Genomic DNA, 26,398 nt, shown 5'->3' on the forward strand with positions numbered 1-26,398 from the left:
TTGGATTTGAATAATTACACGTAGACGTCTATCGCCATGCATACAAAACCGAAAAAAAAGGCCTCTTTATGAAGCTCTACTCTTCGCCCCAATTCAACTGGAACCGGTCCGCGCTAGCCTTGTAGCTGAGCAGTTTCGGTAAAACGTCCTCGACCTTTGTGACAGGAACGAGGATCTCGCCATTGGCCTTGCTGACGAATCCATTCTCGACGGAATTCCGGACCCAGTCCAGGAGACCGTCCCAGTAGCCGTTAATATTCAAGACAACGATGCCAGCCTTGTGAATACCCAGTTGGTTCCAGGTAGTCATCTCCATGACCTCCTCGAGGGTTCCAAAGCCACCGGCGAGTGCGACGAAACCAGAACCTGGCCCACCCTCCAAGACCTTGGTCGCCATCAGCCGTTTCCGCGTATGCATGTCCGGCACGATCGTCGTGACGCCATACTCGGACTCGACGATGCGCGTCCGCTTGTCCTTGACATCGGCGGCGGTTTTGCCCGTCACAGTCCTCTCATGCGTCTTTCCGGAACCGGTCTGCACCTGACCCGTCCCCGCATCGGTCTCCTTCGCGTCCTTGTACCCCTCTTCCACCTTCACCAGTGCCCGCGGAATGATCCCATGGACCGCCTGCGGCCCGGATAGCGACACCAGCGTGCGTGCAAGCTCCCCCATAAGTCCGTTCGTGCCTCCACCGTAGACCAGGTGGACGTTGTGTTTGTGGAATTCCCGGGCCAGTGCCCGCGCGGCTTCTAGATGTGCAGGATCAGACCCCGCCACCGATCCGCAACTGGAAAGAGTCCTATGCGTCAGTTTTCTGTTGCATGCGAGATATTGCATGGGACAAACGTACAAGACGCAAACCACTGTTGGTTTGATTTCCTCCGTTGCTGTTGGGCTCATCTTGCCTGGGTCTTTGGTCGATGTGATGCAAAATACTTCTAGACTCCAAAAAGTCAAAGGAATCTATGTAGCCGTGTCGTAACAGGACAGTAAGTACTAACCACTCCCTCCACGAAGGAAAGATTGGACAATGCCGCAATTCTATGAGGAAGAATGGTGGTTCTATATCACTTTCTTCATTTACAGAGCGTCGGCTCCCTAGCAGGTTGCATTTGGTTTGGAACAGACCCAGTGGATGAGTCAACTTCGGAGAGTTTCCCGTCGGAGAAGTCTAAAATCGTATTGGATTTGCCCGCCCTTTCATGGATTCATGGAAATCTACGAGTATGGAGGACTTCATAGATGTACCCAGGGCGTCAATTTTAAATCCCGATAAACGCCAGACGTCGAATTCTAGGGTATCAATGCAGAAAAGCTGCAACCAAAACAAACGCCCCTCCCCCACCAAGAAAGTGCGTCAAAATTAAATTCTCCATATCAATGTCAAGCTATCCTTCTTTGTTTTACCCGTTCCTTCGTTTCTGCATCGCTGTCCGCACCCCTGATGCTCCGGTTCGCCGGCGTTGGTGCGTCTGTGGCCGGCGTTGCCATCCTACCAGGCGGTTGAAAGCCTGGCTTGGGAGGGGGGCGGCTAGCCGGCGCTGGCTCATTGGTTTTTGAGAGGATGAACGAACCAGGCTCGCCCACGAGCGGGTTCTCATCCATATATTCGTCACCATACCTGGACAACAGGCCAAATGCTTCGATTAAGTTCCGCGTGTCGGTCACTGCGTCCGTCGATTGACTGCCTGTATCTTCGACTGACGCCTTTTGCTGGGCCTGTGAACCTGGCGCAGGCGACGATTGCTTGCTTGGTTGAGACTGTGTCGCCGCCTGCACAGTATCTTGTGCCTTCGGCTCCGGTGGCAGATACGTGTGCCCGTGGGAAGGAGTGAATACTGGGAGCGGAGAAGCAGTATTGAGTAGTTTCGTCAGGGACGTAACGGACGTAAGCTGCCCAATTAGCGTTTTAATTCATCTGCCAGATGCTCCGAACAGTAGACTTACGACTCGATTCCCGACAATCTTCGATATCGATGGCGCCATGTAGATCGCATCCCCAACAACATAGTATGTAGACAGCACCACGATATCATCTTCTAGCCCGGGCCGCTTATGGCGCAACTGCTTCCGGATAACCCAGATGTTCCCCGGTGGGTGCGCAAACTGTGTCTCAGACTGGGCGGCCGCTTGCAATGGATCGTATGCAACGACAAACTCCAAACCCTGCATTGTCTTTAATCGCCCCTCGAAGGCCTCGCGCGTCTCGATGTAATGTCGGAACGCTTCATTGTAGCTGGCCTGGATCGCAAGGGAGGCGTTATTCGAGGTCGCATCAAAAAAAGGTGACTCGGCAAAATAAAAGAGAACTGATGCGTGCTCCAACGTCAGTCAAATGCTCCATCCCATTGAACTATCTACTTGAGAAGCGTACTGTTGTTGGAATGTAGAAAGCCTCCCATCATCTCAACATGTTGTGGCGACCGCCACAGCACTTCATCCAAAGGGACATCTTGTGATTTAGCCATTGCAGGCCTGGCGACGGCTGAGTATCAGTTTTCCACGGCTCTAACCGAGATTTGACAGGTTTGATCTCCTTCAAAAGAAGCTCAAATGCCGATCATGCTGATGACGGATGGAGAGAGTTTGTTTTGTTTGCATCCCCGCGCAGACAATAACCCAAAGCTATTACAAAATTGGAAATTACGTTAGTATCCGTAACTTCCTTCTTCAGGTAGTGATCTGACGACACCCATCATCGTCGAGGGCCGAACTCCTGGAGCTTGCTAGGCATCGTCATCTCCGGAATACGCCGTCCACCGCACACCAACCCGACTGGCATGACCGACAACTTGCGCACGGGTCACTAGATGCTTCAATAGCATCGTACTCTTTCTGCTGCGCTCCACTTGAATTTCTGTCTTGTTTCTGATCCGACCCGGCACCATCGCGTCCCACGGTCATCGACGCCCACCATGGCAACGCAAGGCCTGAAAACAATAATCGCGCTCTCATTTGTACGCATTGCTCTGGGAACTTTTGGCGCATTTCGCGATAATTTCAAAGTGGCACACTGACATAGTTAACGACGGCAGGTCCTCGCGATCGGCTTCTTGCTGGTCATCCTCTCTGCGGCTCTCTGGCAAAACATGTTCCCTCTCCTCGTCGCTGCAACCTATGTTGTCGCACCGATTCCGAACTGGGTTTGCAGTCGCTTTGGGAATCCGGATGATTTCATCGAGAGTTCCGGTAGCGCCGTGGTGGACTTTGGCCGGTTTTTCACGGGGTTTTTGGTTTTGATGGGAATTGGTATGCCCTTGCTTATCCAATATTCGATGGGAGAACAGAATGAAGTTGCTAACAGCTGTTACGCAGCTCTTCCAAGTGTTCTTGCGCATAGCGGTGCCATCGAGGTCCCCGCCATGATCATGTCGATTTTCGGCGGTTTGCTCATATATGGCACGATAATCAGCTTTTCGTTGTTCTTCAGAGAACAGGAGGAGTTTTGAGAATGCGCGCGTGACGCGACTTCTTTCATAGCTTTTCTATCTTACTCTCCGGAATGTATATCATCTGTTTGACGCAACGTCATGCGGTTTGTTTATGGTTCTTGATGATTTGATGAATCAATTCCTGTTGGCATATCGGGTTGATCCCTTGGTTCGCGGTCTTCATTATCAGTTTACGATGTCCGTATATCAAATGCATCTTCTTCTGGGCGTCTCTATTAATGATATGGCAGGTACCCAGTTTTCATGTATCATACCAAATAGAGCTGCTTTTTTCTTTTGGAATTGACAAAAAAAACATCCGGCCTGGTTACCCAACAACCAGAATGCTGAATATGCAAACAAGTCTATCTTTTGGAGTCGAGCATGACACAATATGAACCGTCCAGCACTTCCCCCGCAATGGCCCAATGACCCTGACACGCAGTAAATACAACATCAAGCCAAGCGAACAAACCCTCAGATGCATATTATACAAGTCGTCGCGCTTCAATCGCGACGGATATCGCCGGAATTGAGGGGATACCGATTATTTAACATCTCCCAACACAACGATGCCCTTCTCTTCATCAAGCTGCTGTTGCTTTTTCCGGTACTCACGTCCTTGCCGTGCGAGCTCCCGCAATCGGCGAATGAACGCCGACGTCGCACCGTCGGATTCATCCTCACCGCGGAACTCCAACGCTTGCGCACGACGCTTCTTCGTCGCTTCGTATAGCTGGTGAACTTGCGGACCCCGTAGTTCACTGAGTTCGTAGTCAACCGTCCATTTGTCCTCGGCAGTCAGCTTCATGGGACGTGCCGTTCGTCGCCCATTAACGCTGGATCGGGTCCGTAGGATCAGAGCCATGACTTCGCGGTCCGAACCGTCCGCACTGGATGTGGCCCCGGAAGAGGAAGAGGCTTGCCCACCCACGGTCTTCCCGGAAAGTATCTCGGCTTCGAGACGCTTGGCTTCTGCTTCCTCGCCAATGGACCGCAATTCCTTAGCGGACGAGTCCTCCTCTTCCGCATCGTCCTCCGGCCGTGGATCCAGATTCAAGATCTTGCGCTGCATGCGGTCGATTTCTTCCTTGTTCTTGTTTTGAATGGCCTCAATCTCTTCCAATGTGACTGGCTCCGCGAAAATGTACATGAACGGATCATCGGTATCGCGCGTCTCGAAATGGAAGCGAAGGGACTGCTTGGGATATCGTTCAGTGACCTTGTTGAGGATCTGGTTCCATAAGGCGAGACTGAGTTCAAACTCCTTGTCCCCCAGAGAGGTGTCCTCCTGGCCATGCAGCGCTAGATCCATCTCCTCTAGGCTAACGTATTGAAAACCGAAGATACGTTCAATGTTATGGAAGGCGACAAAGATGCCATCCATCCGACCCATTCGGACCTGGAGCGAGTATTTGAGGAAAGCGGCCCGGATCATATCAAAGTATTCCCTCTCAAAGGATTCGAACTCTCCGAACCGACCCTTGATCTCATACCCCATGCCCTTCTCGGCGTTCCGCGAGTCCATTCTAATCGACAGAACCGCTCGAGTCTTCAGATCGAACATCCCCGTGCCTGGGAGCCGTGGATCATACGCATCCAGCTGGGACCGCATAATAAAGTCCCCAGACGTGGAATAATGGTACGCCTCAGGGTTAGCCTGCTCTTCCTCCGCTGTGATCTTATTGACGTTAGATCTGCGATACCGTTCAAACTCTTCTTTGGGCAGCGTCAGGAGCTTCTCCATCGACTTGCCGAGATTCATGAGGATGTTCGCCGTTTCGAACTCCTTGTCAGCATCGATGGCATACACACCATCCTTATAATGCAGAAACATGGCCACCGGCGCTCTCGTCAGTCGCGTGAACGACCGCAACACTTCAGGGAACCCTCTTGACAGAGTGTCCAGGTTCAGTGCCCGCCAGGCAGACAGGAGATAGTGAAAGTGGGCCAGGACGGAGGTCATGCTAGAAGAAGATCCGACGTATTTCTTCCCTTGCTTCCGAGCCAGATCGATCAACATCTCATCTTTGGACGACGTGATGTACTCTTTTAGACACTGGAAATCAAATTCCGTAACAGGCATAATCGTGCCAAGGTATGGATCAAAGTTGTACACGCGGGATCGTGGGTCACGCAAGTGGTAGACGCCAGGGCTAATCTTTGGTTAGTCATTGTGGGCTCTTGAGCATAAGCCGGTCAAACGTACTTGAAAAGAACTCTTTCGAGGCCATATGATAAGCCGGGCACCTCCTTTCGCGGGATTGGCAAGGCTAGAGGCATGTCAGGAACCCTCCTTGTTCCCTCAAAATACCGAGTCGGACTTACGAGTTACAGACGTCTGGTCGGAGCTCACTGAACCTGTCAATTTCTCCTTGATTAAGTTTGGCGAAATTTCTCCTTTCGCTGGCTGCGCGGGTGCAGGAGTGGGCGTTGGTTTTGCTGCAGGCTTGGGTGTAGATTTTGGTGTCTGCTGCACGCGTTTTGGACGAGGCACCGGTCTCCTTCGCCGTTTCTTTACAGAATTTGGCTTCCGCTGCGGTGTTGCTTTCCGGGTTCCTGCATTCTTGGGTCGCCGGGGAACTTTCTGTTTGCCGTTGACTTTTCGTCGCTGTTTCGCAGGAGACTTCTTCTGTGGTTTCTTGGGCTTTGATGCCGCATGTTGCTGAGTCTGTATATAGTCATTAGCCTTCCGAGGAGAATTGACTATGACAAAGCGTGGCGACTCACGGAATTGGTACCACCACTAGATTTCCCGCCATCAAGTGAGATGCTCTCCGGGGGAGCAGGGGGCGATTGTGGTTGACTTGGCGAGTTCGGCGCGTCTACGTAGCATCGCTTCCATCTCACGGCACCCTGGACTCTGCACGCTAGGAGACACGACCGGCAAACATGGCAGCGGACTGGGCCTGCGACAGACCGCAAAGACGACCGGAACATTCAGGCCACCTGGGCGTTCAATTCCAACAGATCAGTGATAGAACGAAAATATTGCAGCAATTGAAACTAAAACAAAGGAGGCGCCCGGCAGAAAACATTCAGAGTATCAATATGATGCTCTGTTGTAGAAAGATGCTTTGCGCGATCAAATCAAGCTGCATGCTTTTTTGTCGTTTTCTGCCGCCGCGCTCCTGAGCTGCCTGCACACCGCCTACTTCGATCAGCTATCGCGATATCTTTCAGTATCTTACGCAAATAATGTTAGTATGTAATTTTCAATATGTCTCTGCATTGATTTCATCGTGCATTGCGCCCTTGAAACGTGAAGTTGCAGAGATCAGGGAGTCAGTATCGTGTATGAAATGCTCTACAGTGCATGTTAATACTTTCATGAAGCCTGGGACAGTCGGAATTCGACCATCGATGCATATGTCATGCCTGTAACGATCCGGTAAGGTACTTTTGCAATGGTGGGGTGGAAAGCTCTCCGCCAGGTATGGGACGAAAAAAAAAAATATCCTTTCCTCCAACAATACAGGTTCTAACTGGTTCTTGTGGCAATATATTTAGCGAACGATATTATTTTGTAGCTGCTTCGACATAATCCGCTGAAAGAAGGTATGCCAATTGTTTCTCTGTTGTCCATGTGCCATACACCTACCCTCGTACTATCATGCCACCCTAGCCGCCTCACGAAGTGGTTAGGGCTTCTGCAGAAAAGCCTGAGGCATTGCACTCATCACGTTGTTCAGAGCCTCAATTGCTTTGATTTTTTGTCGTCGTGATTACTCGAAAATCAAAATCACATGTTTTCAGAACCGAAATCAGGCATTTCACTGACTGGGTTGACCCCTAGGCCGGAGGAGCCGAGGCAGAATCGTGCAATATGATTCAGGAACGCTTGCGCGTCCTCGTCGTGGGCAATGGCGGTCGTGAACATGCGCTGGCTTGGAAGCTGAGTCAATCACCCCTGGTGGACGCTATCTATGTCGCTCCGGGCAATGGTGGGACCGCACTTGGGACGTTACCCAAGACGGTCAACGTCAATGTCAAAGCCGATGACTACCCAGGCCTTGTCGAACTGGCGAAGAAACACAACATTAATCTCGTCGTGCCGGGACCGGAGGCTCCGCTTGTCGACGGCATCCAAGGCTACTTCCAGGCGGGTGAGTGGATGTCGCCCGCAAGCCGCCTGACGTGGAAGTTGACCGAATATATGTAGTTGGGATTAGGTGTTTTGGACCTTCAAAAGCCGCCGCACGAGTGGAAGGTTCCAAAACCTTTGCCAAAGACTTCATGAGACGTCATGGGATACCTACGGCGAAGTACGAGAACTTCTCCGACTATGAAGCTGCCCGCAAATATTTAGATTCTGTGGACTATGACGTGGTCATCAAAGCCAGTGGCCTAGCAGCCGGCAAAGGCGTCATTATCCCAACATCAAAATTCGAGGCGCACAGAGCCCTGAAGGAGATTATGTTGGATCGCCAATTCGGCGAAGCAGGCAGCGAAGTTGTTATTGAGGAATACCTGGACGGTGACGAATTGAGCATTCTCACATTCAGTGATGGCTATACCATTAAATCACTGCCGCCTGCTCAGGATCATAAACGTGTGTTTGACGGCGACAAGGGCCCGAATACTGGCGGCATGGGCTGCTACGCCCCTACCCGGATCGCTTCGAAAGACGTGCTTGAGGAGATTGATCGCACGATCGTAGAACCCACAATCAGGGGAATGCGAAAGGAAGGTTCGTAGTGCCACTATCTTGAAAACACTAGGTTGACACAAGGCATATTGCTGATGTATGACCCGGCGGGAGGCAGGTTATCCATTTGTCGGTATCCTCTTTACCGGCCTAATGATGACAAAGAACGGGCCCAGGGTGCTAGAATACAATGTTCGAGGAGGCGACCCCGAGACGCAGACCATCCTGCCCTTGCTTAGCGAGGACACAGATCTCGCAGAAATCATGGTTGCATGCACTGAGCATTGGCTTGATGGCGTCTCCATCAAAGTCGAGCCGAGATTCTCAGCGACGGTCATTGCTGTAGCAGAGGGCTATCCAGGCTCGTACGCCAAGGGCCGTCCTATTACTTTGGGCCCGACTTCTGAAGACACGATCATCTTCCACGCTGGCACAACCCTCAAGGACAACGTCCTTCAAACTTCCGGCGGCCGTGTAATTGCAGCGACGTCAGTGGCTCCAACATTGGAGGAGGCTGTTCGCAAGAGCTATGCCGGCATTTCCACGATCCACTTTGAGGGAATGCATTACCGCAAGGACATCGCCCACCGTGCCTTCAGGGACAAGGCGGCAAGCGACAGTCTTACATACGCAGCGGCGGGTGTCTCCATCGATGCCGGCAACGAACTCGTGAGCAAAATCAAAATGTCTGTCGCCCGCACTCGCCGGCCTGGATCGGACGCCATCATTGGCGGCTTCGGGGGGACGTTCTCCCTTGCCGCGGCCAGCCCGGCGTACCATCCGCACTCGCCGACCTTGGTCGGCGCCATTGACGGCGTCGGGACGAAGCTCAAAATTGCGCATATCATGGGCATCCACCACACAGTTGGCATTGATCTGGTGGCAATGAACGTCAACGACCTCGTCGTGCAAGGCGCCGAACCGCTGTTCTTCCTCGACTGTTACTCCTGCGGTAAGCTGGACGTCAAGACGGCGACGGCGTTTGTCAACGGCGTGGCGGAAGGATGTGTGGAGGCCGGCTGCGCGCTGATCGGCGGCGAGACTGCAGAGATGCCGGGACTATTCGTGGGTGGCGTCTATGATGCTGTCGGCGCCGCTGTCGGTGCCATCCCCACGAGCGGTGAGCACGCGCGCACCATCCTCCCCGACACCACGGCGATGCGTGCCGGCGACGTGCTTCTCGGCCTGGCATCCTCCGGCCCGCACTCGAACGGCTACTCGCTCATCCGCAAGATTGTGGAGCGGTCGGGCCTTAACTACGACGCGCCCTCGCCGTTCCCCGTCGGACCAGCCGCTTCGAAGTGGGCGTCTTCAGAGGGTACCATTTCCCTGGGCCAGGCGCTGCTCACCCCAACACGCATCTACGTCAAGCCCCTCCTTAAGGCTCTCCAAGTGCCTAGCACAATCCCCTCCACAACCTTCTCTTCCGCGATCAAGGGCATGGCACACATCACCGGCGGCGGCCTCGTCGAGAACGTCCCCCGCATGCTGCCCACGACCCTCGCCGCCCATATCGACGTGACCACCTGGCCTCTGCCGCCCGTCTTCCAGTGGCTGAAGAAGACCGGCAACGTCGCCTCCAAGGAGATGTCCCGCGCCTTCAACTGCGGTATCGGTATGGTTCTGGTTGTGGAGCGCGATTCCATGGCTGCCGTGAAGAGTGTCCTGGAGGCGGAAGGCGAAACCGTCTACACTGTCGGCCAGTTGATCACGCTGGAAAAGGAAGGGGAGAATTGTAAGCTGACTGGTTTGGAGTCGTGGGATAGTATGTGATCGGCTTTTTTTGTCCCTTTTCCTCCCTAGAAAGTACGCAAAATGGCTAGCACTTCCTATATTATTTAAGAACAACTCATGTGCCAAAATGGTGTATACGAATGAATGTTTTCATGATCACGTTCTGTAGTTAGGCGAATGATGTTTATGAAGTTGCAGAGCTTTCGTTACTAAGTAGACTAGAACTTGTATATGCCGGATTCATCGGACAATTCATACTGAATGACTAGTCCCAACTTTTGTCCAGTCGGCATCCTGCATGGCCGCGGTCCATCACGGATGACCTTACAAATGCAGGCTCCTCGTACCCCTAAATCTCCCCTAGGTTTTTAAATAGACCGTAACAGGTTGGTCTCAAATGAAATCAACCACACCATGTATGACAGATTGACATTCACTGAAGTCAAGAACATGGTGTCTTTGCTATGTAAATTATTAGACTATGTATTCTCTAATCAGGCAAAAAAAGAACTGTCTACAATACCGACCGCCAGGTTCGACTTGAATTTGTTCTCTCTCCTCTAACGCGGGAATAAAGAAAAGAAAATCATTTTCATACAGCCCAAGCTTTCCAGTTCACAAAATCAAGGGGAAAGAAGACTAGACGGGAACCGCAAGCCAAGAGCCTCCAGAGCAAATGCGACTCCGCATAGGAAAAGAAAGCTTGTGATTTGCTATATACACACCCAATCACGTCAGAATTTCCTTTTTGCTATACCAGCTTGGATAATTGTCCGGTCCTACCTTAGAAGCACTTGCGGTGGACGATCGAAGGACCGCTCTCATCGTACTCCTGCTTCGAGACCCACATCTGCTGGAAGGTCGACAGCGAGGCCAGAATCGAACCACCAATCCAGACGGAGTACTTGCGCTCCGGAGGAGCAATGATCTTAATCTTCATCGACGACGGGGCGAGAGCAGTAAGCTCCTTCTGCATACGGTCGGCAATACCCGGGTACATGGTGGTACCACCAGACTAGCGAGGTGTTAGTGTACCACAACACTACAACAGGGCGAAAGGGGAGAGAACGTACCATGACAATATTGCCGTACAGATCCTTACGCACATCGACATCGCACTTGATGATCGAGTTGAAGGTGGTCTCGTGGATACCACCGCTCTCGTGACCCAGGACAGCAGGGTTGAAGAGAGCCTCCGGAGCACGGAAGCGCTCATTGCCGATGGTGATGACCTGACCATCAGGAAGCTCATACGACTTCTCCAGCGTGGAACTCTGAGCAGCGGTCTGCAGCTCCTGCTCGAAGTCGAGGGCAACGTAGCAGAGCTTCTCCTTGATGTCGCGGACAATTTCACGCTCGGCAGTGGTGGTGAAGCTGTAGCCGCGCTCGGCCAGGATCTTCATCAGGTAATCCGTCAGGTCGCGACCAGCGATATCAATACGCGAGATGGCGTGGGTCAGAGCGAAACCCTCGTAGATCGGGACGGTGTGGGTGACACCGTCACCGGAGTCGAGGACGATACCAGTGGTACGACCCGAGGCGTACAGTGACAGGACGGCCTGGATGGAGACGTAGAAGGCCGGCGCATTGAAGGTCTCGAAGACGATCTGGGTCATCTTCTCACGGTTGGACTTGGGGTTGATGGGGGCCTCGGTCAAGAGGACGGGGTGCTCCTCGGGAGCAACACGCAACTCATTGTAGAAGGTGTGGTGCCAGATCTTCTCCATGTCGTCCCAGTTGGTGACGACACCGTGCTCGATCGGGTACCGCAAGCTCAGGACACCACGCTTCGACTGGGCCTCATCGCCGACGTACGAGTCCTTCTGACCCATACCAATCATGATACTATACAGAGTTAGAGAACTCATTTAGAGAGGGTTAACGCCGACGAGAGGGGTAATTACCCATGATGGCGGGGACGACCGACGATGGACGCTATGCTCTTGTCAGTAATGCTCGCGTAGAAGAATTGAGCGACCGCACCAAAGCCCTGAGTGAGCTGAGCAAGGGCGTTCCGAAGTACGCTATCCTGCTATCTCAGGGCTTGGAGGTCGCGAGGGGCACAGTGGGGTCGGGACTTACGGAAGACAGCTCGGGGAGCATCGTCACCGGCGAAGCCGGCCTTGCACATTCCCGAACTGGTGGCCAGCTGTCAGCTTCGAATTCATGTCCAGACTCGAGAAAGAGCAATCGCAGGCACCCCTCCTGCCCTTATCCCAAGCTTTGATTGGGGAGCAGGAATGAGGGGAGGATAGAGGTGGGATGGCCTGGGGCGACCGCAGCTGGAAAAACATACCCATTGTCAATAACGAGGGCAGCAACTTCCTCTGCAGAGTGAAATACGAATTAGCATTGTCCGAGTGGTGGTTGTGATATTGCCAGGAAGCGTCCCAAGGGGAGCAGAAGTCGCTGAGGTGTCCAGAGAAAATGGGGGCCTGGCACCCCAGAGGAGGGGGGAGGAGCAGGACAAGCTTACCTTCCATGGTGACTGTGTCGAATTAAAAGAGTAAAAGAAACAACTAGGCAAAAAACAGGCGAAAGAAAGGGTCAACGGTGATGAGAATCGATGAGAGAGATGGGAGAGAGAGAACTCAGAGAAAGATGATGATCAGGAAAGTTAAGTGGGAAGCGGGAGAAACGATTCAGGAGTGGTTTAGTCTGGCGGGTTGGCAGGATTGGCAACAACGCACTTGGCCACTCCTCTTTCCCTACAAGCGCTGAATTATTATCACATCCGGCTTTCCCCAACTCTTTTAATACTAAAAGCGACCACTCAACTCTAGCCGATTAAATTCCAGGCTACCGTATACCAATTATTTCGTCCTGTATTCCATTTTCTTTCCCGCGTCCTCCGGACCATCAGAGCCCTAGGGGTGAGCGAGCTGAGCATTGGCCTGCTGGGTGGGCCTCGGCCACTCCCTGTCTCCCTGATGATCCGGTGTTCCTTTGCCGTCACAAATGCTTCTCCTTTGCGCATACTGTAGGGAGTAGAGAGACATGGTCAGGCATAGCCATTTTCTGGTGTGGCAAGATCCATTGCCGCGCGGCTCAATGGGCCAACACGCCAGTCTACGAGTACAAATACGAATTCAGTAGCCTACAGGACTCGTAAGCTGCCACTCCTTCGGGGTTGGAGACGGCGAAATACAGCTGTCTCCGGCATCTGACAGGAATTGAACCAAATCTGCACACCACGGCAAGCCTGGGAGACGGATCAGGCTTTCCTGCAGTATCAATCGACGGATTCCCCGATGATAGTATGCTTTGGATTGCTGGTGGTTGGAAAATTACAGGGATTTTACTAATCACTGGCGGCTAGACACCGCCTTTTGTCTCTTTTTGGCTGCCGGAGTGTGAAAAGACGGAGGAGTTGAGGCTGAAGCTCCAGCCACATTAGGCGGGGTACTGGACCATATCAAGCCGGCACGCCACGAGATATGAGTTCATCAGAAAACCATCGATTGACCGCAGTTGATGGGAATTTTTAGAAATTCGGTTACTTGACAGTCATGCCGTAGTACGAGCCCCTCCGCAGGCGGCTCTCATGCATTTTTTTTTAGGTTTGGCATTGCAGGCATACTGTCATGTCAACTTTCTCGGTCCCTTGCATCCAAAGTACAAGCCACATGATGACTAAGCAACGCCAAGGCGAAGACCGTGGAAGATAAGAGTATCGACGCGAAGTTTCTGAACGACATCGCGATGACACCTGAAAACGAAATTGGGTTTCTGACAGGACCGAAGTACAAAATTTGATAAATAGTTGAATCTATTTTCATCTGAGTTTACCACTCTAGTCCTACTGTCAGATTTTTTGCCAGTCTGATACTGAACTGAGCATCTTACCTCCAGAGGTCATCATGGATCCCAGGTTGAAAGAACTTCTGAGATGGGGCATCGAGAACTCCGATAGATCTAAGCAGCCTACAGCCCCGGATGAGTCCTACGTTCCTCCTCGTCCTATCGATCCGGAAGTGCTGGAAGCATTGTTTGGCGGTCCGTCCGAGGCCGAGTTGATGAAGCAATTCATGGAGGTTCTGCATTCGGACGAGGTCGATTTAGAAAATAAATTGATTGCGTTTGATAACTTCGAGCAGCTCGTGGAATCTATCGACAACGCAAATAATTTGGAGCCATTGGGACTGTGGACACCGTTGATTGAGCTCTTGCAGCACAACGAGCCTGACATGAGACGCATGGCGGCTTGGTGTATCGGAACCGCAGTCCAAAATAATCAAAAGGCACAGGATAAGGTGAGCACGCTCAGAAGCGTTTCTTTGAACTGACCTAGCTGTTACTGACGTTTGTCCTCTTAGTTGATTGCCCTCAATGTCTTGCCTAAGCTCATCTCACTCTCCACGACCGATCCTGACCCGAAAGTCCGCCGAAAAGCAATCTATGCCATCTCCTCGGCAGTGCGCAATTATCAACCCGGGTTGGACGAAGCGATCCGACATATGCCGAAGGAAATTGCGCCTACAGGGCGCATTGACGCTGGGAACATGGACGCTGTAGATGCAATCATGGACAAGCTCAAGGATGTCCCTGTATGAGCTACCGGGACTTAATAGCTTCCCTTCCTTGCTGAACCTTCTTGGCCGGTTCCATTCGGATCGGTTCCTGCTGTCTAGAGGCATTATAGCCGTCAGCCTCTGTCCATCTGTTCAGCATGTGAGCCGCAATCCGCTGGATATCAATGCCGGCATCGAAACGTCAGCAATACAAGTCTTCATAAACCGATAATAGAGTACTTGAGACTGCTTGTCAATTCAAATTTATGTCAGACTTATTAACCTAATGTACCGAGTCTACCAAGAGAACTACTGTACGGAATCTACTAATTTCAACTTGAGAAATGAGTGTTGGCTGAGGTACTTGTTCCACAACCATTACCACGACCATACCAAAACCGTACCGTGACCGTCGCCGTGACCATCACCACAACCACCACAACCGTCACCACGACGGTCGTCCATAGCCATGTAGTAAGCGAGTAGAAGCACGCGTTCTTGCGTGTCCGCCCCCACTATGTTTAAAGGCCCTCGAAAATCCAAACAACCCCTTTTCCCTTCACCCTTTCCTCTCATCCAAACCCAAGTTCCATTCACAACGCGAATCAGCTCTTTTCCTCTCTCTTGGATTAGTGGCACTCCATTGCCTCGCAGCCTTTAGTTATTATTCAGTATTATCCACAATAATGGCCCACTGTCATACAAGCCCTGGCGATATGTCGTCGAACCCAGGTTGGGTCGTCAAGTATCGCCCATCTGGACGCGCTGAACGCGTCCAGCGCGACGTTCCACCCCGAGCCGCAGGTTACGAACAACCCACTGAGCAAAGGGTACAGCTAGAGGTTTGTCCCAATCGCTGACACTCACGAACTACCGCGTTGATAAGTTGTCTTGTAAAGTTACGTGGGAACATTGGTCCAAATGAGACGCGACTGACAATATCCGTGACCTGTTCGCCTGAGACGTCCAGGGTCCCGATGAAGAGGCCCGCCTCTCCTGGGAACCATGACATTGCAAGGGAGGCAGTCTCGCAAAAGGCACGTCGCACCGTACGCATGGATATGAATGCTACCACGGCTGTTTCCACGTCACGGCCCGCTCGCGACCGATCGCTTGTTTCGCCATTCCGGCCTGTTAGGAGTGAGAGATGTTTGCTGAAGTTGCCTCCGGTGGAATATGCCCGCCAATACTCGACGCCGGGGCTCAGTCGTGATCAAGACTCGGATCAAAATCAAGAGGTGTCTACAGCCGAAGACACGTTGGATGCTGATCATTTGGGTCATGACATTCACTTCCATGGGTCCTTGGCTTCCAGCGAGGATCAAGATACCGCCTACAATCCACAATACCAGCCTAGTAGGCAATACGACTCTTGCTTAAAAACAATTGTCGACCGCACTGGCAGCCGTCAAGCAGACCAGTCGCCTGCTGAAAACGGTAACGATTGCGACTTGTCGCCCGAACCGATCGATGTATGTGCAGAAGCTCTAGAAGCCTACATGAACCAGCGTGAATGGTGGCGCGAGGTAATGCTGGTTGCTAGGCAGCACTACACCGCCTATCTCTCCCAAGCAGAGCCCACGGAAATCATTGAATCTGCACTCTCTGTCCATCTGGATCGCGATGTCCAGGAGAAGTTTAGGAAAAAGCTCCTGCGTTTGTTCGGACAATGGAAGTTCCGCGCTCTAAAAAACGCACGCAATTGGCTTGCGGAGCATTTTCCCAGAGTTGTCAAATCGGCGGGAATCCAGTTGGAGCCAGATTGTCATGACTACAATGTCCTCAGTGATATCTTGGACAATCATTTTCGGCTAGAGTGGGTTCCTCTTGTTTTTGACTGGATCCGCAGTTATTTGGACATGGACAAGGTTCCTTTGGAAGGTAAACGATGGCTCAAATGTAAGTGTTCTATTTTTCACCAAGCAAATGCGACTATCTTTTCAAGTCATCCTAACTCTGTTTTATCAGATGCCTTTATCCAAGTTGTCGTTCGCGAACGTCTTGCACAATTACAGGAAACTGAGACTTTCTGGCACAAGTTGGCAGCCTTCAAGCGCAAGAATTTTTTCGTGGCATATAACAATCTTCCAACATGGGGCGAGTTCCAGGTTTCGCCATGTGACTTTCCCCTGCGTAGTCACAGAAGGAAGCAACCCAAGAGGCTCGCTGGCGAGGACTCGACAAAAGATCCTTTTGGCCGTCCGGAACAAACTGATAATGGACTTTTCTAAAATCAATGAGTGGCTGATGTTGGAGATACGTCTCGATTTTGTTTTGCTGCTCTCTATGTACAATATTTGGCACATCCTGTTCGTACGACTGGGGTTCATTGGTATTGAGAGTGGTTTCGGTATCTCCCGAGCTTGAAAGAGTATGGATGTTTTAGCATTGTATGGACAGGAGTATTCAGTCAGCTTCGAAAAGTGCATTCCCGACAAGCTACTTGTGTCCAGCGGTGGATTTCCGAATTGATACGCGACAAGAACGACAGAGAACCGAACATCTCGCAACGACTGTCCGCAGCAGGCCGATTAGATAACCATTCCTCTCCTGCCAACTTGAATTGATAAGTAGGGTTTCGTTACTGGAAACTAATATAATTTAGGAAGCTTCTAATTACACGTACATTTTTTAGTCATAAATAGGTAGTTAGTAAGATTACGTCAAAAAGAACCAGTAGACTAAACCGAATCAGACAACCAAAAGACCCGGAAGCATCGCAGAGAGGCAACCGCCAACGGAACAAGCTGGTACTCAGCTCCCAGCAATCCAAGACCCGGCGCGCCATCACGATAGTTTGACGACACGCAAGGAAAGACAAACATGGACCCCTCAGACAACCGTCTATTCCGATTCCATAAACCGGAATGGTTGAACAACAGCACCCTGCGAATCGCAGGCGTGTACGCATCGGGGGCACTTGTATGAATTGCGCCCTTCCCTTCCCACCAAATCGAACCCTACCTGAGCTGACGCGGGAATCATTTTCATTATAGTTCTCCCTCGGCTTCTTCTTCATGATCGACGCTGCCGCGTATTCCGGTAGTCGCCGTAACGGTTCCAACGTGCATGTCAAGTTCGTCGATTGGATTCCCGGGATATGCTCTGCGCTGGGGATGCTCGTGATCAACTCGATCGAGAAGTCGCGGCTCAGCGCGGATAGCTTCAGTTACAGTGGTAGCGGGGTGGCGTGGAAGGCGCGGTTTGTTCTGTTTCTGGGGTTTGCCTTGTTGGCCGGGGGATTGGCAGGGAGTGTGGTATGTTTTCTCTTTTTCCCTCCTGGACGGAGAGGCTGATGCCGACGCTGACGATACAATGCGATTAGACGGTGCTCGTTCTAAAGTACGTGATTCATCATTACCCGCTGCAGACGATGTACTTTGGGATTGCGAATGTCGCGGCCAATGCCTTGGTGATGCTTAGGTGCGTTGCTCGGTTGTTGATATGCTTAGATTAGCCTTTGCTGATTTGTGTCTAGCTCGGCGGTGCTCTGGGTCGCTCAGAACATGGAGGATGAGTATACTTATAATCTGGCTCTCTGAATTGCCTTCTACTTTGGTCACGTTCTCATGGCGCTGGCTCGGGATTCTTTGTTAGTGATGCCCATGTTTTTTATGCATGCGTTAGGTATTTCATGTATGTACAATTGTGTCATGATTTGCTCAAGTATCTATATCCTGAACAGTAGATGCATTGATGAATCGTATTCCTTCCCAAAGCGATGTGTCAATGCTCCTCGCAAAATAACTTGAGAATCCCATCCACGACATTCGTCGCTGTCTCTCGCGTCAACACGGGAGGCAAAATCGTGGATGGGTCGTTCTTGAGATACTTTCGCAGCGCAAAGTTGGCCGCCTTGTACGTTGCATGATACATTGCGCGAAACTCGTCTTCATTTCCGACGGAAGATGGCTGGTGATTGTGCTCTTGCGCATCCGTAATTTGGATGTCAGTCTCATCATGCGGGCCGTCCGGATCCTGCTTGAGCGCCGGGGTTTCTCTGGTCGAATGGTGACTCGACTTGCGGTGATATCCATACAGGCGCATACAGGTGAGGATCGTACGAGTAATGAGGGCTTTGTTCTGGGAGAGAATGGTCGCGGCATCTCGTGGTGGTGAGCCTGCCGGTTCGGTCTCTTGGGTGTCGCCCGAGGGTACATGTGACGGCAACGGCGTGCCCGGAACAACTGATTTGCTCCGCGCTCGGTCCGGTGCGACTGATTCCCTCTGCTTCGCTGATCGATGCAACTGACTCATGAAAGATGATTGTTGTTGGGATTCACTCTTCTGTCCCATCTGTCCATCGCCTAATCTTCCTCTCATCGATGCCGGCCCCATGGACGCCGATCGCGACCGAAAACCAAGGCGATCTGAATCATCCTCTGGCTCCCGTTTGATAGTGATCGTATGATGAGACTGTGACTGGCTAGAAGATCTCGGACCAGCCATCAACTGGGAGACGGCCTCGCCGCCCCGTTTGCGAACCTGACGATGATGCTGCGCTGCGCCTTCAAAGATTGACAGCGTCCGCTTCCGCCTGGGGCTGGGCGAGCGCAAATCCGGGAAGAAATGGGCATCATTCTGCCCATATGTCTGTGCGACTGCGTCATCGGAAGGACTCGACGGCGGCGACGGGAGACTCTGGACTCGTTGTACGTACGATCCGGACAGAGGGGCAGCGTAGATCCTCAACTCGACCGTCGTACGCGAGCTCGGTTGATTCTGTGCAGCAGCAGCCGAAGATGAATCTGGAGGCGACGGCGGTCGCGCAGCGGCGGGGAATATCGTGGAGAGAACGCCGTAAATCAAGAGATCGGAAACATTGCTACTGCCGCCGTACAACACGGTCGTTTTGGGCGCATCCACATTAACCAAGAGCGCAAGCGGGCATTGGATCAAGGGCAATTTTGCCTCATCCTCAAGGACATCCTCCAACCACAAACTGTTCAGAAAACGGCTCTTGAGCCATCGCGTTGTTTCCACGTCGGCGCAATGGACCTCGAGACTGGGGCCGGCACGGGCATAAAGGGGGATCGATGCCAGATCGACAAAGCTATGGACAGACAATGTACTGCCCTTGGGTATCAATTGCTGCGGCGAGCTCGCTTGCGCATGGTTACTATTGCTCCAGAGTAGTTTGACGCCTGTTTGTGCACTCGGGCATGAACGATTAGTCCTGCATCAGCCACGGCTTTTGCGATTCACATACGTAGTGGGAAATCTGTATCGGTCGAGATCTCGCCAGACCAAATTTCCATTTCTAGGTCATTTTGGGACAGCTAGCCCAACTCTTCGAGTCTCCGGACATACTTGGAGGTTCGAACTTGGGCGTGAGCTATTCGCGTCCCGAGCGCGTCCCGCACCGCCGCGACATCACGTGATATCTGCTCGCCCTGACCTGGTTTTATGGCTGCTGGAGTTTAGTAGTTGCATGGCAAAGTGGATGTTTTTTCAGAGATTCAGTGCGCCATGCGTGGGAATGCGAGAAATTTGCAAAGTAGAACAGGGTACTTTGACAATGGTTGTTTGCACACCTACAAGCCCTAAAACTCTTACCTAGTGACGTGCATGCTTCAGTTTATATAAAAGTCTCCAAGAGTAGCAAGTACTGTACTTTGTATCTTTGGCAAATAATATCGAGCACTTTGATTCTCCCTGGAATTGGCAATAAGATCAGGACAAAGCAAGACCGGCTTGGATGTCATCTCGACACAACCAAGAGGAAAGGAACTGCCATATACAGTTTCGAATCAGTCTCGACAAGAACCTCGGGGCCGAAGATTGGGCTCCATGGATACCATTGAACAGGGACATGTCTCTAAGCGGCGTTTGGATTGAAGAAAGAGAGTCAAGTCTATTAGCCAGCCGGTGGCATCTTACAACTGCATTTGGGATCTTTGCAGGCAAATCTCAATTTGTATCCATTCGCCGTATCACTTCAGTACCCGTATTTACACAAACAATTACTCCTGCATGGACCATTGCGATATAGCCGCCCGAGAGAAAACACTTGCCAGTGCTCACACAACTCGCCAGAGAAAACACCACCTTTCACCAAAAACGCCAAGCACAAGGCCACCGTAACACAGCACGAATGCCACCCCAGAAGATTAATGTCGACGCAGCTCAACGCAAAACGGAACAAGGCTGCAGAAAGAGTAAATAGAGAAGCTCAAACTCGGCAACCCGCCCAGTCGGACGAGATATCCATGAATAAGAGTAAATATGCGCAGTAAGGATGCGGGTATTAAGGATAAGAAGAACAGAAAGCAAAAGAGTAACAGATGATGCTTTGTTCGACGTGTCAGATATCAATTTGTGGAGGCGACCACATGATTCGCGGTGGCTCCTCGGATGTGCGAGACGACATCGAGTTCTTGTCGGAGGCAACTGCATCGGCCGGCTGGTTGCCACGGATGCCAGCGGTGCGATTGCCGAGAAGCTTCCGCAGTGACGACTTTCCGAGACCGGACGAACTCTGCGCACTCGAAGCTCCGGTTCCCGTGTTCGACGAGAGGTTTGAGCTGCAGTTGCTATGGATGCTTCCCGACATCCCGGCAGGTGCCGGCATCGTTGGAACGGGCAATGCCAGCTGGGGTGACGAATTCTGTGAAGCAGCGTATCCCGCCGACTCCGTATTGAGGGCACCTGGATTGGGAGACACAGATTGCGATTTCAATGATCCGTCGTCGCCCTTAACCGATTCGGTAGGTTGTGAACGCGCACTGTACATGGTCACAGCGGGAGAAGAGAAATCAGAGTCCACCGCCGTTGTGAACTCCTTGTCCTTGTAAAGAGTGTCCAAGGTCAAGCTAAGGTCCAAATTTTGCACATCACGCACCAGTCCGGCCAGCGTATCCGATGTCGTTGGACGGTCGAAACTTGCATCTGGGTCATTCGGCATAACAGCCTCCGACTCCGGTTCCACAGGGATGTTGTTTTGCAAGCAGTAGTTGCGGTACAGAAGCTCACGCAATCTGGTGACTTCATTGTCCCACTGCTCATTTAACGACAGCAAGGTGGATTCAAGCAGAGCGTCCTGAGGCGAAGACATTGAAGACGATCCCGATGCGCTCCTCTTCCGTAGCGATGAATTCGACACCCGATGCTTGACAAGTTTGTTGCTCACGGACCGCTGACCAACGGTATTGATGGCAGCGTGGATCGATCGGCGCAGAGAACCGGTTCCCGGTAGGGAATGATGAGCTGAGCCATTGCTGTTCTTCTTGCTTCCAAACTCACGCCGCACTTTCTCTAGAGCTTGCCGGCGGTCAGAATCCATCGAAGGAAGGAAGAGAACAGACTGATTATGCCGCAATCCATTGATAAGGACGCTAAAGGATTGGAGGTTGATGTCGTTGTGCTCGCAGTGGATCTCCCGCAAACACTGATTCGCCTCAAGCACCTCAGCCAAGGTGTTCGCCCCCTGGAGGCCTAGTTTCTGGTGCTCAATTCTCAACACCTTGAGCGACTTGTTCTTCTTGAGGCCGGTGAGTGCTTGGTTCAACCCGATTCCGAAACGAGTCACATCCAAGTGTGCGTACTCGCCGCTGATGTCCAGCTCTTCCAGCGTCTCATTCTCCTCGAACATCAACTGCAGCGCTTCGCAAGTCTCTGGACCAGCATCATAGGGAAGCGATGCCTTGGAGATATCCAAGTATTTGAGCGTCTTATTCACGCGCAGAGCCTGAATCAGCTCGCGGAAATGCTCCTCCTTTTTGAAATCGATCATGCGCATGGAGAGATGAGTCGGGCCACGATTCTCGGCGATAGCTTTGAACAGATCGTCGTAATCCGTATCGAGATTGTTCTCGCTGACATGCAGGTGCAAGCTCCGCGGCTTCCCGTCTAGCAGGGACATACAATACAGGAAAGTCGCAACATCTCTCCCCGTCAATCCACACTGATCCATCCGCAACTCTCGGAGAGACGCCGACCTGTCCGAAGCAAGGTAGGCAGCAATTGCGTCGACCGTCTGCTCATTGACGACAGTCTGACTCAGTGACAACTCTTCCAGCCGCCAATGAAGGAGCGTCTCCGCCGCGATCAATGGCTCGGGGCCAGACGTTCGCGCTACGCGAGACAAGTTGAGTTTCCGGATACGACCAAAGTAGCCGATATTTCGCTGAAATACGGTGGGATTAAGACGACCCTGGACACCGGATATGTCTATCGCCTCAAGGGTGGTTTCCTGAGCAGTGAAGGTCGACAAGACAAGATCCAGGTCGTGCACAGAGATGTTGCAATTTCCGATTTCGAGAGCGCGCAAACGGCTCAACTTTTGCGATCCTGCGTCCACCATGTAATCGAGGTCCGACTCATCTAGCTTGATGCCGTTGAGGACAATCCAGTCGACGGTCGTGAGCTGTCGGCGGCACAAGGGATAAATCGCCTCCGGGATGCCGCAGCCAGGATCACGGATGCTGTCGTTTGATTCCGGGACGCGGGAGAGGCAGTATGAGAAATCCATTTTCCGCAGCTTTGTGCTCTTCATCGCCAGGGCCCGAATCTCTTGGGAGAGCACCGTTAGTCGATCTTGCCCCGAAATGTCGACTGGGACACCAGCTCGCGTTGTATAAGCGTCCATATCGAAGCCATACAAGTCGCGGCAACTCTGCAGCGCATCCAAGCTGATACCCTCGAAGGAAATAGTGACGAAGGATTCGTTATACCGAAGTGCTCGCATCAAGGCGAGCAACTCCAGTGGCGTATAAGTTTCGCGATATTCCGAGGCTGGTGGCTGCAGTTTGAAGCATGGGGCATCCTCGCAGTCAAAGTCGATGGAATAGCGAATGTTGGATGCGTCGATGCCGTAGGCCGCGGCGTACGCAATCAGCGTACGATCAAAGCAGCCAAAGTCCTCTGCATTCGGATCCGTCGGCGGGATAAGACTCTCATCAATGACATTTGCGGGAGCCACGAATTCATAGGGCTGCCGGGTCCAAAGAGGCCGCAGAAACTCGGTTCGTTGTCGGATCCACAATGCGATGCCAGCAGCTTGCACTGAGGCTATAGTGATGGTGGACGGACCCTGAAGGGGAATTCTATTCGCAAGTTAGCCATTGTGCCGGCACTGCTGTGCGAGTCTGTTGAAACGTACCGGAACGAAAGTTGAATATTGTCGTCATACGGACTCATGTACATTTCAGCCAGAGCCATGAAACCAAACGACAGTCCCATCTCCAGCTCGCTCAGAGACGCCACGGAAGCTCGGTTGGACCCTTTCTGCAGGGGAATCAGGTACATCTTGTGCCGACCGAGCGCAACGTAACATATTGACGTTGTCGGCTTGCCAACTTCATCAGAGGATGCTCGGCCCGATTGCTTCAGATAACGCAAAGTTCCTCGAAAGAGGTGAAACAGTTCCGGATCATAATCGCGGTCATTCTCTAGGACACGAATGACATAATCCAGCGTTCTCTGATCGGACCGAGGCGGATCCGCGGAACGGGCAGACTGCGCAGCGGAGCGGATCCCAACCAGCCATAGCTGCTTCTCGTCGGGATCCGTCAATTGGATCACCATGAAGGCGGGCTTGCCGTTGCGTTCCTCCAGATAGGAAATTTCGATGTAGTAAGTCCCGCGGCCATCGTCGAACGTGCACACGGACACAATGCTGCTCAGGGCAATACCAGCGGCTTCACCGCTGCTAAACGCTCCCGTCTGATCGTACATGGATGCTACGGAAGCAATGGATTGCCGATTGATGGAAGCATTCTTCCCCGGAGGCGCGATAACGTTTGGAAACACCTCCGCAGCCTTGGATTGACTCTTGAACCGGATCAAATACGTGTCTGTGAGGACCAGGTAGTGAGTCCTCTTTCTCCACATGCTCCCGGAGCTTTGCACCTCTCCGTAATGCAGGACGATACTGCCCAGCATGTGCTTCAGCGCCGTCAGGCCAGGAGCTGTCGACTCGTCTTCGTCCGGTAAGGGACTGTTCAACAGATGGTTGGGATCGCCGCCGTCTTCCACGAACAGTGACGTACGCAGAGTGGTGAGCATCGAAGTTCGCTTCGACTTCTGCAGCGTGTTGCGGCGCGGTCTCGAGCCGTCCGGGACGGTCGACCGGGTAGCCGCGGCGGCCACCGCGGTGTCTGAGTTGGCCGTCGTTGGACGGAGCAGCGACACCGACGCCCGCGGCGAGCCCGGCTCCCGAGCACCAAGAAAAGTCGAATTGCGATGGCCTTTCTTTCTCATGGTGGAAGGGCTGCTGGGAGGTGAGGCCCCATCGGGTGAGACCGACGAAGAGGAGGAAAGCCCCGGTGTGAAGAAGCTGAGGCTTCTTTTTCGCTTTCTTTTCTCGGCCATTGTGGGTGACGCATTGGCCGCCGAGCGACCGGCGGCGGGTGAATCGCCAGGTGCTCGCATCCGCAAAAAGCCAGCGCCTATGTGCTACACAGGAACGACCAGAGAGAAATAACTAACGGTCTGTCACATTTGACCGAGATGCGGGAAGAGGGTGGCAGCAGCTAGAACGCATCCAGACACAGGCTGCACAGTGACTAGTAATTGCTGGCAAAGGAGGGGGAACAGCGAATAGACAAGAACTGATGGCATATAGGTACAAGAAGACGCATGGAAAATCGCCGTGGTTTGCTCAGTTAACAGAGGAGAACACGGTGCTGGGGGACATGGGACATTTGGCAGTTCCGATGCACATTCCAAACCATTCCAGAAGACGGAAATAGTGCCGTGGAGGGAACTCCAGCGGGAAAATTTGCTTTGATGGAATAGAGTTTGCGGGCTTCTCGCCAGGCACAGGAACTCAACAGTGGCACGGAAAAAGTCAAAATGGATGCTGAAAACAGCCGTGTGGGAGCGAGCCGGCGGGAGGAGCGAGGCCCAAAAAGGAGCAAAATTACTGGAACCGGCGGCACCGCAGCATAGTCTGGGAGGTCAATTGGGGGGCAACAGAGAGTAGCGGTGATGATGTCAGGGCTGGCGGTGTTCTGCAAACGGAAGCTTGGAAGCGCGCGGATTGACGGAGATCAATGGGAAGTGATCCGTGATCGGCGTGGAGGGACCACTTCACACGCCAGTTGACGGGGAATGACAGGATTTGGAGATGCAGGACACCAGTGGCCTTGGGCCCTGCACATCAGGAGAGAATTGACGGGGATCGTGCCACTTGAAAAGGAACAGAAAGCTCTCTTTCAGAACGAGCTGCTTCTATAGAACAGAATGGAATGGACGGGGAAGGGGCGGGAAGCCGACTTTGGACCCCGGCGCTTGGCATGTCTCAGTGTCCTTTTGCACACAGACAGCATCATATGATGAAATTATCCGCCTCTCGGGAGGGTTGATTTTTCGAGAATCGCCTACGAAATGCGCCGTGGGAATCACGTTGAATGGCATGTCTTTGGTTTGGTTTTGCCGTCTCAACAGCCTCACGCATTCACCAGCATGACGACTCGTGGTCGGCTCCTCGACCGACTTTTGGGCCAGTTACATTGAACCACACTCGAACCAACGCCACGATTTCCCCGTTCTTGGACTGCTCAAACGGCATTCAGACCACCATCATCATCATCCAGTAGTCTCTCATCTCCGCCAGATGCTCCTTACAGTAGATTATTGAAAACGATCGAAGAAAGCTTGATGACGGAACGGATCGATGACGAAAGACCCGAGCTGGTGGGGCATGATTATTGGACCCTTCGCAGTCTTGTCTTTGGGATCCCCCAGCAGCGACCAACCACGGATCGACCTCTGTCGGCGATCCGGATTACATAATCACTGGCGTCGTCATTCGTGGTTTCGAAAATGGGCCCTAAAAAAAGCCCCTAACTGGGCTATATAGGGAGGTACCTGTTACTGGGACGATTTTCTGCCGTGTTTTTGTCTCACCTGGAACGGTCTGGATTGCAGATGGCTTCATTTCAAACCAAGAAGGGTCTTCATCCTCGCAGAGTTCACCGGAGGGCTTAGTTGGCAGAATGTTCTCCTGTCGACCGGCCAAGGAAAGAGAACACTTCAGTTCTCGTATATGCAACAAATGCGAGTGGCTGTCTGAACGCTGGAAAGTTCGGTACCGACAGACTTTCTGCCAAGTACGAGGTACCAAATACAT

At 52.3% G+C, this 26,398-nt stretch overlaps 11 protein-coding genes across 11 annotated transcripts; 5 read left to right on the plus strand and 6 right to left on the minus strand.

The window, feature by feature from the left end:
* Nucleotides 1-76: 76 nt before the first annotated feature.
* Nucleotides 77-901, minus strand: VTN49DRAFT_3625 (uncharacterized protein; the record flags this gene model as incomplete). The annotated part of the gene is made up of 2 exons (XM_069411482.1): nucleotides 77-788; nucleotides 852-901. The coding sequence occupies 2 exons, from the start codon at nucleotides 899-901 to the stop codon at nucleotides 77-79; spliced, it is 762 nt and encodes a 253-aa protein (XP_069268096.1).
* A 483-nt stretch (nucleotides 902-1,384) lies between these two features.
* VTN49DRAFT_3626 (uncharacterized protein) lies at nucleotides 1,385-2,469 on the minus strand (the record flags this gene model as incomplete). The annotated part of the gene is made up of 3 exons (XM_069411483.1): nucleotides 1,385-1,894; nucleotides 1,949-2,310; nucleotides 2,376-2,469. The coding sequence occupies 3 exons, from the start codon at nucleotides 2,467-2,469 to the stop codon at nucleotides 1,385-1,387; spliced, it is 966 nt and encodes a 321-aa protein (XP_069268097.1).
* A 447-nt stretch (nucleotides 2,470-2,916) lies between these two features.
* VTN49DRAFT_3627 (uncharacterized protein) lies at nucleotides 2,917-3,450 on the plus strand (the record flags this gene model as incomplete). Its single annotated transcript, XM_069411484.1, has 3 exons — nucleotides 2,917-2,958; nucleotides 3,037-3,250; nucleotides 3,317-3,450. 3 exons carry the CDS (start codon nucleotides 2,917-2,919, stop codon nucleotides 3,448-3,450), a joined length of 390 nt encoding a protein of 129 aa, XP_069268098.1.
* A 529-nt stretch (nucleotides 3,451-3,979) lies between these two features.
* Nucleotides 3,980-6,372, minus strand: VTN49DRAFT_3628 (uncharacterized protein; the record flags this gene model as incomplete). Its single annotated transcript, XM_069411485.1, has 4 exons — nucleotides 3,980-5,588; nucleotides 5,642-5,705; nucleotides 5,761-6,103; nucleotides 6,163-6,372. The coding sequence occupies 4 exons, from the start codon at nucleotides 6,370-6,372 to the stop codon at nucleotides 3,980-3,982; spliced, it is 2,226 nt and encodes a 741-aa protein (XP_069268099.1).
* An 886-nt stretch (nucleotides 6,373-7,258) lies between these two features.
* On the plus strand, nucleotides 7,259-9,853 carry VTN49DRAFT_3629 (uncharacterized protein; the record flags this gene model as incomplete). Its single annotated transcript, XM_069411486.1, has 3 exons — nucleotides 7,259-7,538; nucleotides 7,595-8,122; nucleotides 8,199-9,853. The coding sequence occupies 3 exons, from the start codon at nucleotides 7,259-7,261 to the stop codon at nucleotides 9,851-9,853; spliced, it is 2,463 nt and encodes an 820-aa protein (XP_069268100.1).
* A 553-nt stretch (nucleotides 9,854-10,406) lies between these two features.
* On the minus strand, nucleotides 10,407-12,791 carry VTN49DRAFT_3630 (uncharacterized protein; the record flags this gene model as incomplete). The annotated part of the gene is made up of 8 exons (XM_069411488.1): nucleotides 10,407-10,527; nucleotides 10,609-10,829; nucleotides 10,888-11,659; nucleotides 11,719-11,846; nucleotides 11,897-11,952; nucleotides 12,111-12,141; nucleotides 12,291-12,404; nucleotides 12,618-12,791. The coding sequence occupies 8 exons, from the start codon at nucleotides 12,789-12,791 to the stop codon at nucleotides 10,407-10,409; spliced, it is 1,617 nt and encodes a 538-aa protein (XP_069268101.1).
* An 883-nt stretch (nucleotides 12,792-13,674) lies between these two features.
* On the plus strand, nucleotides 13,675-14,367 carry VTN49DRAFT_3631 (uncharacterized protein; the record flags this gene model as incomplete). Its single annotated transcript, XM_069411489.1, has 2 exons — nucleotides 13,675-14,067; nucleotides 14,131-14,367. 2 exons carry the CDS (start codon nucleotides 13,675-13,677, stop codon nucleotides 14,365-14,367), a joined length of 630 nt encoding a protein of 209 aa, XP_069268102.1.
* Nucleotides 14,368-15,041: 674 nt separating this feature from the next.
* On the plus strand, nucleotides 15,042-16,556 carry VTN49DRAFT_3632 (uncharacterized protein; the record flags this gene model as incomplete). The annotated part of the gene is made up of 3 exons (XM_069411490.1): nucleotides 15,042-15,167; nucleotides 15,225-16,224; nucleotides 16,294-16,556. The coding sequence occupies 3 exons, from the start codon at nucleotides 15,042-15,044 to the stop codon at nucleotides 16,554-16,556; spliced, it is 1,389 nt and encodes a 462-aa protein (XP_069268103.1).
* Nucleotides 16,557-17,148: 592 nt separating this feature from the next.
* VTN49DRAFT_3633 (uncharacterized protein) lies at nucleotides 17,149-17,867 on the plus strand (the record flags this gene model as incomplete). The annotated part of the gene is made up of 4 exons (XM_069411491.1): nucleotides 17,149-17,247; nucleotides 17,322-17,582; nucleotides 17,651-17,748; nucleotides 17,804-17,867. The coding sequence occupies 4 exons, from the start codon at nucleotides 17,149-17,151 to the stop codon at nucleotides 17,865-17,867; spliced, it is 522 nt and encodes a 173-aa protein (XP_069268104.1).
* A 184-nt stretch (nucleotides 17,868-18,051) lies between these two features.
* VTN49DRAFT_3634 (uncharacterized protein) lies at nucleotides 18,052-19,583 on the minus strand (the record flags this gene model as incomplete). The annotated part of the gene is made up of 2 exons (XM_069411492.1): nucleotides 18,052-19,469; nucleotides 19,535-19,583. 2 exons carry the CDS (start codon nucleotides 19,581-19,583, stop codon nucleotides 18,052-18,054), a joined length of 1,467 nt encoding a protein of 488 aa, XP_069268105.1.
* A 1,046-nt stretch (nucleotides 19,584-20,629) lies between these two features.
* VTN49DRAFT_3635 (uncharacterized protein) lies at nucleotides 20,630-24,636 on the minus strand (the record flags this gene model as incomplete). Its single annotated transcript, XM_069411493.1, has 2 exons — nucleotides 20,630-23,369; nucleotides 23,426-24,636. 2 exons carry the CDS (start codon nucleotides 24,634-24,636, stop codon nucleotides 20,630-20,632), a joined length of 3,951 nt encoding a protein of 1,316 aa, XP_069268106.1.
* Between the last annotated feature and the right edge of the window lie 1,762 nt (nucleotides 24,637-26,398).

This window comes from Thermomyces lanuginosus (assembly GCF_041956635.1).
Source record: "Thermomyces lanuginosus strain ATCC 200065 unplaced genomic scaffold VTN49scaffold_29, whole genome shotgun sequence".
Lineage (NCBI taxonomy): Eukaryota > Fungi > Ascomycota > Eurotiomycetes > Eurotiales > Trichocomaceae > Thermomyces > Thermomyces lanuginosus.